The 12152-nt window shown below is 44.4% G+C and overlaps 2 protein-coding genes across 5 annotated transcripts in view; one reads left to right on the forward strand and one right to left on the reverse strand.

Annotated features, from left to right (window-relative positions):
• Positions 1–5261, forward strand: part of LOC102564808 (rho GTPase-activating protein 7) — a 179300-nt gene extending 174039 nt beyond the window's left edge. For all 3 annotated transcript variants that reach the window (XM_006263258.4, XM_019487144.2, XM_006263259.4), the window contains exon 14: positions 2722–5261. In XM_006263258.4, the coding sequence (XP_006263320.3) occupies positions 2722–2833 (112 nt within the window). In that variant the 3' untranslated portion in view covers positions 2834–5261. The remainder of the gene's footprint in view (positions 1–2721) is intronic.
• The window catches only part of RARS1 (arginyl-tRNA synthetase 1), a 40809-nt gene continuing 30436 nt past the window's right edge, over positions 1780–12152 (reverse strand). The window contains exons 13-17 of one of the 2 annotated variants that reach the window (XM_059733459.1): positions 9701–9806; positions 7733–7905; positions 6329–6576; positions 5533–5638; positions 1780–2014 (exon numbers count right to left, since the gene is read on the reverse strand). In XM_059733459.1, the coding sequence (XP_059589442.1) occupies positions 1786–2014; positions 5533–5638; positions 6329–6576; positions 7733–7905; positions 9701–9806 (862 nt within the window). In that variant the 3' untranslated portion in view covers positions 1780–1785. Of the gene's footprint in view, positions 2015–5429; positions 5639–6328; positions 6577–7732; positions 7906–9700; positions 9807–12152 lie in introns of those variants that run through there. The other variant, XM_006263257.4, reaches the window with a different exon arrangement.

The raw sequence follows: 12152 nt of genomic DNA on the forward strand, positions 1-12152 counted from the left end.
TCTCTTTAATCTTCCCTCCTCTGTGGAAGTAATTTCTCAGCGTTGAAAAATAAGGATAATTCCACCTACCCATGTACATACAAACATGGAGATCTATAGATGTTAAACGCCTATTAAGTTGTCATGTATTATGCATAGTATGGGCTTCCAGTAGGGAAGTATTTTACCTTTGGGTGTCAATTTTGATACTACGATTGATGGCCTGCCTGGTGCTTCTGTGCACGTGCCATCCTCCTTCTTTTGAGCCAGCTTTGAAAATATGCATTGGAATTCCAACTGGACTGGAATCATTAATTGCTGGATTCTTTCACAGCTTGATGCACTTGGGATAATTGAAAGAACATTAGCTGACTAGGAAAACCAAGCAGGAGTCTGGGGCACTAGCTACATTCACTGTGTAAACATCTAATTATTCCATAATAACCTGCCTTATCGGGAACACCATAGCCATTTGGATAAACCTGGTTTGAGTAATTGAAAAATTACTGTATAAGAAATTCAGTTAAGAGGGTGGTTTAGGTTATAGATTGAGACCAGTGGTGCTTCTTGAATGTAATGAGCAGTGGGAACTGGTGAGTGGAAGAGATTACCTTCATGCCTTTCCCTTAAGGTTTCAGGAGTTGTTTTCATAAATGGCTTGTGTCCAGGAAGTTGTACATGGCTGTGAATGCCAACAGCATATAAATCAGTACATGCTACTCAACACTTCAGATCAAAGGAGTGCGTGTGACTGAACTGGTGAGCTAAATCCTGAGAGCTGCTGAATACCTGCAACTTCCTTTGGAAGTGTAACTTCAGTGGGAATTGCAAGTCCTCCCTGTTATAGGAACTGGCATAGCATTAAATAGTTTGATGTCCCAAGTGATGGCCAACACCTACTTGCCAAGCAGTATTTCTGAGGGAGACGTCCCTGATGCCAGAGCTACTGTAAATCGTGTAGTTTGCTGCAGTGAAGTTTAATGTGTCTGTGGGGCTCATGTATATGATATGAATGGTGGTGGATGGGTTGGTATTGACCTGGAACGATGTGGGCAGTGGATTCCCCCAAGGCTTGGTCCTTGGGCCACTGCTGTTCAATATCTTCATCAGTGATTTGATGAGGGTGTAGTGAGCACGCTGTCCAAATTCATGGATGACACCAAATTATGGGGCAAAGTAAACACACTGGAAGGCAGGGAGCAGATTCAGGCAGATTTGGACAAGCTGGAAAAGTGGGAAGAACAATATAGCATGCAGTTTAACAAGGATAAGTGTAGAGTACTGCACTTAGGGAGAAGGAATCACTAGCACACACACAGATTGGGGGATGACTTTCCAAGCAGCACAGCAGCAGAAAGGGATGGCGGAGTCATAGATGACTCAAAGATGAACGTAAGTCGACAACGTGATCAACAGAGCTAACCACACTACTGTGCATTAACAGGTGCGTCACGAACAGGTCCAGGGAGGTGATACTTCCCCTCTATGTGGCACTGGTAAGGCCGCAGCTGGAGTATGGCTTCCAGTTTTGCGCATGGCCCTTCAAGGGGGATGCAGATAACCTTGAGAGGGTCCAGCGGAGGGCCACTCATATGGTTAGGGGCCTGCAGGAAAGGTCCTATGAGGAGAGATGGAGGGACCTGAATCTCTTCAGCCTCTGTAAGAGAAGTCTGAGAGGAGATCTGGTGGCTGTCTACAGATTTGTCAGGGGTGGGGCAGCAATGTGTAGGAGATACTCTGCTTACTGAGGCACCCCTTGGGGTGACTAGAAACAACGGCCACAAACTGACAGAGAGCAGATTCAGATTAAACGTTAGGAAAAACTTCTTTATAGTAAAGGTTACCAGAATCTGGAATGGACTTCAAAAGGAGGTGGTGCTCTCCCCTACCTTGGAGGTCTTTAAGAGGAGACTTGACGAACAGCTGGCTGGGGTCATATGACCCCAGCGCTCTTTCCTGCTTAGGGCAGGGGGTCAGACTCGATGATCTACTGAGGTCCCTTCTGTGCACCCATCCACCATCCCTACTGAGGTCCCTAAAAAAAAAAAAAAATCGATGAAACCTGTATCTGCAGCTCTCCTCCATGTTTGACATGCACAAGAGCCCTGATCCTGAGAGGCTGCCCTCTTCCCAAAAATAATGCATTCCATGTATTGTATTAGCCTCCAAAGCCATACACTGACCCTGGCATCTGACCTATGCTAATACAAGCAATTAATGTATTAACATTTCAGAAAGCTGAAAAATGAGAACTTGTTTCTGCTCGTCCTCTGAAAGTCCTGACACCTAAAGATGCACATGGAGAAGAAATTTGCAATAGTTGTCAGGGTTTGATTAGGGGTCCAACAATAATGAAAAACTGTACTGCTGCCTATATGCAAGGAAAAACTGTAATTTCTGCATGAACCAAACCTACTCTAGAGTAGGCTAAATTGCTTAGACACCCTGGTGCTTTTGCCTTTCCAATCATCCTCAGAGGTTCCAGGTAAAGTAGAGAGATACCAGACAGGACAAGAGAATTAATAATTAATGTTTATTTTTGGTTTTGTTCTCTTTGTGAAAGAGCAATGCTCAGACTTGGTGCATATGCATTAGAGGCCTCTAGGTACTTTTGCAATACAAATACTGAAAAATGAGCTGGGAGTCGGGAAGTGGGTCAAGTAATGAAATTCACAAAGAAAAGGAAATGATTATTCCTCCTTGACTATCATCACTTATTTCATGTCTGGATTTGATTTGCAGGGGACGAACAACAGAATGGTACAACAGGGTTTTTGGCCATATATGTGCTGCAGAACTGCTAAGGATAAAGGATTCCTTCCAGTACCTCCACACAAAAGAAACCAAAATCTGAAGCACTTGGATTTTCTAAATAGGTGCTGAGACATGAACTGCTTCTATGCTGCCACTTTTAAAGCTTCAACCAAAGTCAGTGGTTCTCAACTTCTCTGGACTTGAGGCATCCCTCCATAGATTTTGTGAATTGAGTGGCATCCAATTTCAAAAGCTAGTTAGATATTACAGTGCTTAACAGGGGCTGGTGGAAAGGGGGGTTGTTCTGGCTTATCTACTTATCTCCTCGCTCTTCAAGATATCCTCCAAAGGATCCTGTGGCACCCCTGGGTGCCTTGGCACCCTGGTTGGGAATCACTGGCCTAAGTAAACAAGCCTCTTCACATTTTCAAATCAAGATGTAATTGCTAATGGAAGAACTGAAATGTACAATAGTAACATTATAGGGCTTTTGCAGTTCAACAAAGTTTTTCTTGAACTGCTTGCACAAAGATTAGGAAAACGTCACTGTGTATATATGTATGTATATAAAAGGTTAAATTCAATTTTTACCTCCAGGAAAGAGACAAAATATGCTAATTAGAATTATAGTTATTAAGTTATTGAACTGAGAACATTATATTTTTTCCATCTATGCATTAAGAGAGTGCTCTAGCATTCTGGAGTGTTGGTTCTTTTCATATATCAGCTACCCTATTCAATAAAAAACTTTGAAAATAATTTCAGCAACATGGTAACAAGCTGAACATAAGCAACAGAATTGTGTGTTTTTAATATTAATGTTATATTTGCTCTGTTTTATGGTAGATAAACATTTTAGTCTGAGCTGTTGATACTCCTGTGATACTGCCTTTTTGTATAACTCTTGCCAGAATAGTTTTTGAACATTTGTGACTGACATTCCTGCACATGAGAGAAGCCACCAATTTTCACTTAGAATGAGGAAAGTAGAAAATGCTCCTAAGTGAAGGAATGTGTTTGAGTCGTTAAATAAGGAGCATAACCCAAGCTAATTTCATAAAATGAACTTGCATGAATGGACAAGTCTCAATGCAAACTGAGCAGTGGCCTGGGCCAAATTCTCAGTTTGCTCTCCTAAGGACATAAATAAATACCCATCTTTTATTAAAAAATACTTAATGTGCTGCTAAACTAGACAGGATCATTGACTTTTATCCAGAACTTTTGGTCTTTGTAATAAAGTATGCTGCTCCTGTGTTTAAATGTCAGGAGTGAATGGTCACCTTTCTGTACTTTAGAAAAATAAACCAATTATCCCTTTAATGCTGTCTTGCAGTATCCTGAGAGGTCATTCTATGCAGGTGGTTCCAAATTCTACTGGACTCTAACTGCAGAGCTTTGTTTGGTCAAAATAGTACTTTACGGAAGATGTGTTAGAATCCAAGCCTCTTTAATTCTAAGTGGGAAAGTGATGCAGTGGCTGGATCATATGAATAGGCTGAGATGTATTAAGTTGAGGTAAAATTTACTGTTTTACTCCAAAATTTACTATGTTGGAGTTATCAGCACCCACAGAAGTCTAGTTTTATCTTTTAAGTTTGGCTAGTTGGAAAACATTAACTGAAGCCCTAGGGTACACCTGCTTTCATGAGATGGTTATAAAAGTAGAGAAAGCTACTGGTAAAATTACAAACGCTAGTTACACTTGACAAGTCTTCCCACTGGAGCAAATTTGTTCATCACATACTGGGTCTAATTTTCTACAATTCAGTAGTTTGAAAATCACCCCCTACTAAACTGCATTCTGTTCCAAATATTCCCAGTTTTAGGAGTACTAGGACTTGTTTTGTTGTTTGCATACTGCCTTGCAAGTAACACAAGTTTGCTACACCCCATTTTGTCAACTAGTGAGACACAAGAGCAAACAGAAGTGATATAAAACACACGTGGTAACTTACCTGTGTGCATACTCTCTAATAGCTGTATATAAAAGCTTGAGTAACTAAGCTGTTTATACAGCACTGGTGCAAACAAGTGTCTCAAAAATAAATGTTTTAAGGCCTGCTGGGTTCATGGGCTGTCTGTCTGAAAGCAAGAGAAGCAGTGCTGGTTTCTACAGCCTTCATCCCAGGGCCTTTAATAAGAGGGCATTAAAAAAAAAAGGAAACTGGATCTAATTGGTGACACAGAGCTGTTTTTTAGTAGGATGGTAAGTAACCGAGCCACAATTAAACTGATCACCATCTGCTGAATGCAACTTCCTTGTTTCATGCCCATGGACTGACCTTAACTTACAAAGCTTAGTGTTGTAGCAAGTCCAACCTGGGCAGTCTTCCTGTTGGTGTGCCTTTCCAAAATAGTAAACTTAACTCATTTCTATTTCTCAAGACTGAATGTTTAAGTAGTTTGCAAAGATTTATATCTACAAACAAGTCTTGTATCTTTCCTGTGAATGCTTTTGGCTGGAATGTTAAGACTCTAATAGCTCAGACAAAGCACCGCCAATAAAAGTGCAGCATGAAAACAGATTCCACTGTTTTTATATTTTTATCTGCTGGGGGGGGGGACGACAACAACCTTTACCTTGAATATTTATTTACAATGCCTCTACAAACAGTACAAGCCAGGGGTCTTCACAAGACATGCCGCACTGGAAAAGAGACTATACTATAATATACACACAAGGCCACACAACCTTAGCAATCTCGTTTTATTTTCAGATTGAGGTTGAATAGAACCGCCACAAGAGTTTTTCTGTAGCCATGTAAAAAAGAGAGAGGTTCAAGTGCTGAAACTTACATCTTCTGAACAGGTTTGATTCCAAGGATGTCAAACCCTTTTGCCATGACTGCAGCAGTGGCTTCACAGAGCAACATTCTCCACATGTTCACCTTTACTATCTTACCTGAAAAAGGAAGGGGAAAATGACCCATTCAGGTTTGTCTTTTTCAGACTGTATTGCTCTACCTGAAGTAATTTGTTATGCTAGAAAACTCAGTCAAAATCCCTGCTGGCTTCCCTTGAAGACATCTGTATTTACGCACGCATACGGGCACAAATGCATCATAGAGCTAGTCCTCACAATCTGCTGCAGCTCGGTACGTGCCCTAACCTCTTGCTAAGTGATTCCATTGGGCCACAGAGAGACTGGCCTTGTAGCCTGGTGGTGACGACACTTCTGTGGTATGTGGGAAAGCTCAGTTCAGATCCCTGCTTCAGCTGAGGCAGAGGAAGGATCTGAAGGGAGATGCCCTCCCAGTTTAGGGGGAGGGTATTCTAGCCAGTGGGGGATTGCTAGATTCCCTCCTACTCCAGGGGGCTGCTTTTTCTAAAAGTAGAGAAAAAAAGGGAAATGTTTGCACCAGCAGCTATCCTGAGCAGACAATAGTTCTGTTTTTTGAAACAGGCCACAGGACAAAGGGTGGCAGAGCTGCATGAGCTCAAACCCAGCTCCAGCCTCATTATGAAGATACCTATGGGGCTCAGAGGACCTTTACCCAGAGAAAAGTAAAATGCTGTTTTTACACCTTTGAACTTGACCCTCCTCTCCCCTGCCCCCAAGCAATATCCCAAGATTCTGCAAGCAGGCACTTACCAGTCTGCCTGTCTTTTTCCACACAGTAACAATTATCGTAGAACTCTGTGAAGGTAGTGGCCAGCTCGTAGAGGTAGTCACAGAGCGTGTGTAATAAGAGGTCATCCAAGATCTTCTGCAGAATCTCAGGGAACCTCAGAATGCACTTGCCTAGCTTCCACTCCTTTTCATGGTCCAGTATTAGCTCTGCTTCTCTAGCTGCCTTCTGTAACATCTCTTCATCAATATTGGCCAGACGTGCTATAGCCCTGCAACAAATCCAGCACTGGTCAGATTTGCCCAATATAGTCAACAGTCTGAGGGAACCAGAATACCAAAGGTTCTGCTGCTATGTCCCCCAACCCCAATTTCTACCATACATATACGGATAGGAATAATCTTGCCTGAACTGCAGCTTATTCTGAGAAAAGTGCTCAGGCCTGGACTGTGTAACAATGGAGAGGGAAGTTAGTTAATGACCTGGCTGTTAGGCAGCAGCCTAAAGTGCAGAGGAAAACCACTCAGTTGTAGCCTGCTAGAAAAACACAGGGGAATTTAATGCCTTATGCCTGTCCTGGAGTCTGCAGAAGTAGCAAGTCTAAGTAGCAAAGTATACATTCAGGAGGTGGTAGGTATTCTGTCTCCACAAGCTGGGAGGACAGAGCAGAGTGACTGGCTGTGCTCATGCAGTCATGGGCCATGCAACCACACAACAGTTCGTAGCACCATATTATCAATGAAGAGATGCCCAGTGGGTGCATCTACACATGCAATTAGCATGGAGCAATAAACAGGGAGGGGAGGGGGCCCTCGGGGTCAGCCTGCCAGCTTGGAACTGCGCTGATCCAACTCAACATGCTGCGGAGAGCCTGGCTGGGGCAGAGGGGTTCTCCAGTGCAGGACCAGCCAGCAAGCAGCTCTTGTGCTGAAGCATCCTCATGCCCCAGCCAGCCCCGTCAGAATGTACACCATGTGTGTTGCTGCACACTAATGAACACTGCCATCGGATAGTACTTGTATTTACAAATACTAACCCATGGTGGAGTTAATTGTTTCCTGCGGCCTAACTAGGTGGCACGTGTAGACATTGAGACTTTATTGCAGAGCTAATAAGGCAACTCCACAGCAAACATCTCGTGTAGTTGCACTCAGTATGTGCCACTTAACAGACTTTCTTAGCAAGCCAGATAAAGCATCAGCCCAGTAAAGAAGTCAGGAACAATATGCAGACTTCACTCTAATCAGTGCTGTCCTTTCAGCACGCAGAGAACTCATGAAACAAAGCGGCATAGATCAAACGCAGACTCCAAAGGTGGAGCTGAGCCTCTCTCAGGAGTTAGTATTTTATCTAATAGAGCTTCAGCAGAACCTTCAGTAATTTATTGCAAGCTAGGTCATACGCTGATCAAAATACACCTGAGCTACCTGATTCGAGTGAAGGCGTAGAGTAAGTAAGCAGCTGTATTGCCTCTGTCATCCAACATTTTATCAAAGGAGAAGATGTAATCATTCATCCTGTTGTGGGAGAGATCAGCATATTTAATGCAGCCAAAAGCTACAGATGTCTGGGCAGCCTTCAGCTCTTCTGCTGTTAGGACCTACAAAGAGAAAAATTATTAAGCAGAGCTCTTTCTATTCCTGACCCAGCAGCTTGTGCATGATCGAAACCCAGGGAAAAGGTAGACCTCAGCAGGAAATATGCTAGAAGCAGCAGAGAAGTAAAATTGTGGAGGCCAATAGGCAACTGCTGCATGCAGAGCTGCACCCTCTTCAGAGGATTAGCTAGCTCTGATCAAGTTCAAAACGCTAAGGATCATTCAGCTTAACATACACAGCAAAACTTCCATTTCATTAAGACTAGAGTATGGCTTGCTAGAAGGTAGGTTAGTCCTGCCTCAGGAACAGAAGCACAGTAGTATCAATCCAACCTTTCCTGCAGCCAAAGTGATGTCACTGTCTGAAGGATGAAAAATGCCATGGAACCATAGAGTAGAAATATTCTGCTATTCTTCTGGATCAACCTTAGCGAGATCTAGGACATGTCTGCCATCGCCATCACAGAATGGTCTGAACGTTTTGCCTTGTATTCAAGAGCTAGCATTTTCTTCAAAATGGCACTGCTGTGTATAGCTTGCTGTGTAACGTGTTGTTGAAGCCCTTTCTAGGCTAGAAGAGCTAACCTCTGCAGTCTAGGAGTCTCATGGCAACTTGCTCTAACTCTAACAGAAGGCTCTTTGGAATAATGCATCGTCTTACTGAATAACTCTAACCCACAGAAATTGAACCTCATGGCTAATTCTGGGGGAAGAAAGGTTTAAGCCATTTTAAATGCTCATCTCGTTAGGGAATCAAGTTCAGTATCAACAAACATCACTGCTCAGTAAGGCAGCGAAAGCTGCCCAGCCTCAACACTGCACACGAACAGTTTGTGTTCTACCACCACCTGCTGGATCTTTGGGGAGTCAGCTGTCTCCAGCTGGAGAAGGGAGTTTATGTTCCCCAAGTGCATTCATAGAAATCACAGAGAAGTAGGGCTGGAAGGGACCTTGTAAGACAAGGACCCATCATAATGAAGTGGTCTGGCCTTTCCCCAGGGTGCCATCATTCTGACACTGCAGCTGTACAACAACAAAGATGGCTGTTTCTTTTAGCATGCCTGTGTTTGCCTGAGACACCTCCTCAGCTACCCGCCACTAACCTCTGCTTAGAGAATTTCTGTCCAAACAACAGTCCTAAGTTCTGGAGCTCCTTCCCCCTCTCTACATCCTTTGTTGGCTTTCCTCTGTTCTCCACTTACCCCATCTCCTCTTCCCTCTCACTCTTTCTCCTTATGAAAAAGTCTCCCACTGCAAAAGGCTGCCAGACACTGTGGTAGGACTGCTTCTGCAGAACAGTTCTAGAGACAAACATTTTTCATCTTCTGATCCACTGCCCTGGAACCAGCAATAAAATGTCCAAAGCACTGTAAATTTGAAAAGCTCAATCACCAGCCAGTGCTGCTGTTGTGCCGGCAGAGACCTGCAGCCTCAAAGAAACCCTTAGTAACTCAGAACTGTAGATCAAACTCCTTTGGTAATTGGCTTCAGTGCCTGCTACAAGATTTTGGAGCTGCAGGAGCAAAGAACCTCAAGAACAATTTGTGGGCAGTAAAATAAATTGAAATATGCACTGCTAAGGAGCACACTAACCACCTGCTCCTGCTCCACGCATGCTCATCCAAGACACAGGACATTATCATGAGGATAGCTCAAGAGTCACTGCTCTCAAGATCTTGGTTTCTGGCCACCATGGAAATGGGATAGGCATGCCCTAAAGTGCATGCACAAGTAAGGAAGTCAAATGCTACACCACAGAGCCTGCTTACAAGAGAGAAAAATAACCTATCATGGTTACCTTGTCTCGCTCCTTGTCCTTCAGTTTGTCCATCGATCGTTTCAGTCCCTCATCCAGCAGATCAATGAGTCGCACTGTGTCCCCCGAACGAGTCTTAAACTTCTTCCTGAAAGCATGTGGACAAAAGGCACTGCTTAGCTGGACAGAAACCCCAACATCTTCAAACCAAGGTCACATACCATCCTCTCAGAACTGAGCTGTTCAGCAATCCTCCACAGGTATCTCAGCTGCCACATTTCTTAATAATTTAAAAAGGATTCAGCTATAAATTCCAACAGTCCTATCCCCAAGTTAAGCCTGTCACAACAGACAGGCATCTCTACACAGGCACTATAATAAAACTACTTGGGCAGAAAGCTTTTTGATTGGCTCTGGAAGTCAGTCATGTAATAATAATCAGCTATCCCTTGATATGAGGATGATGTCTGCGGGGGGGGGGGAAGGATTACTGGTGAGTTTTAAGGTGGCTGAGGTGTCCAATCTGTGCTCTGCAAGTTTTTCCAGATATATAAAAAGCGGTGCCTTTGCTGGAGGGGGTAAGGGGGGGGAAGGCACAACTGCTGGCCGGGATGTTGCGTGCTTTCCTTCCTCCTCGGCCGTTTCTTGGTTTTCTGAGCAAGACAGTTCTCTTTGAAGTGGACTGTAGCTTGATGTAAGGTGCAGCGCCACTGAGACCTATTACTAGCCAGCACTTCCCAATTTGTTGCCTACAAGGTATGCTTTCAGGGTGTCTTTGTAGCGCTTCCTCTGTCCTCCGGGGGTCCTCTTACTATGACTAAGTTGAGAAAAGAGGACTTACTTTGGGAGATGAGTGTCAGCCATCTGAACACAGTGGCCAAGCCAGTGGAATTGATGTTTCATGACCTTTGCCTCAGTTCTGGTTATGTTAGCTGCAGAGACGATGCTGGCATTGGTGCAGTGGTCTTTCCATCTAATGCAAAGGATCTTCCTAAGGCATCGCTGATGGAAACATTCCAGGCACTTAGAATTGCTTTGGTATGTCACCCATTCTCACATAGAGAAGTGTGGGGATAACCACTACATTACAGACCAGGACCTTAGTTTCCAACTGCAGATCTTGGTCAGCAACAACATGACAAAGCAGCTTCCGAAAGGATACGCTGGCACAGTGAATCCTATGTTCGGTTTCTACATCAAGACTAACCGACTGGGAGAGGTGACTGCCAAGGTATGGAAAATGGTCAATGTTTACCAGGGGTTCTCCACCAATGGTAATTTATGGGGGAGGGGAGCAGCTTGATGGTAATTTATGGTGCAGGCTGATGGAGCACCTTGATCTAAGAGAGTCCCAGGCTGTGACAGGCACCTAAGAAAATGTCAAGTGTGGACTGCAGATCAGTCTCAGTGTGCACAAGGACAACACAGTTGTCAGTGTACTGAAGGTCAGTGATGCCAGTCTTGGTAACTTTCGTTTTGCTATGAAGGCACTGCAGGTTGAAAAGCTGACCATCCATTCGATACTGAGCCCCAATTCTGGGAGGAAGGTGGTCACAGAAGAGAATCAAAATTACAGCAAGACAGACGGAAAAAAGGGTTGGGGCGATGACAGCCCTGCCTGACTCCAGTACAGGTGGTAAATGGGTCTGCTTTTGATCCATTGCAAAGGACTGTGGCGGTCAATACATCATGGAGTAGTCTGAGGACACTGATGAACTTCAATGGAGAACCAAACCTAGCCAGCACCTTCCATAAGGCTTCACTACTGATGAAGTCGAAGGCCTTGGTTAGGTCAACGAATGCCATGAACAGCTCCTGGTGTTGCTCTTTACACTTCTCCTGGATCTGCCGTGCAATAAAAATCATGTTGCTGGTACCCCAAGATGGTTGGAAGCCACATTGGGATTCTGAAAGGACATCTTTGACAAGGGAGAGGAGGCGATTCAGAAGGATGTAAGCAAGAATCTTCCCAGCAACGGAGAGGAGAGCAATGCCTCGGTAGTTCCCACACACTGACTTGTCCCCTTTCTTGAAGATGGTCACAGTGTTGGCATTCCTTAAGTCAGGTAGAACTTCCTTATTCATCCATATTTTGACAAGAAGTTGGTGAAATTTTTGTGCTAATGCAGTTCCACCAGCTTTGAAGACCTCTGTGGGAATGCCAGCTGGGCCTCACACCTTACTGTGCTTGGTCTGAGTAATGGCATGCCAGACTTCTTCGAAGGACAGGGGAAATCAGCTCGAGTTTCTATTACTGGGTGTTGAGGAGGGGCGGGCAAAGTCCAGCCATTGGGCCAGATCCAGTTGGCCTTGCACTCCATTTCCCAGCTGCCCCTGCCCGCATGGTTTGGGTCAGTCTTCATGGAGACCCCAGTCGCACCTGCACAGGAAAGCTCAGGCAGGGGTTGCCATGGAGACCAACCTCAGCCAAGCTGGCAGCACATGCAACAGAAAAGCATAGTGGGCTGCTCCAGAGCTGCTGGGAACTTGGGAT

This window comes from Alligator mississippiensis, chromosome 9 (assembly GCF_030867095.1).
Source record: "Alligator mississippiensis isolate rAllMis1 chromosome 9, rAllMis1, whole genome shotgun sequence".
NCBI classification, from domain to species: Eukaryota; Metazoa; Chordata; order Crocodylia; family Alligatoridae; genus Alligator; species Alligator mississippiensis.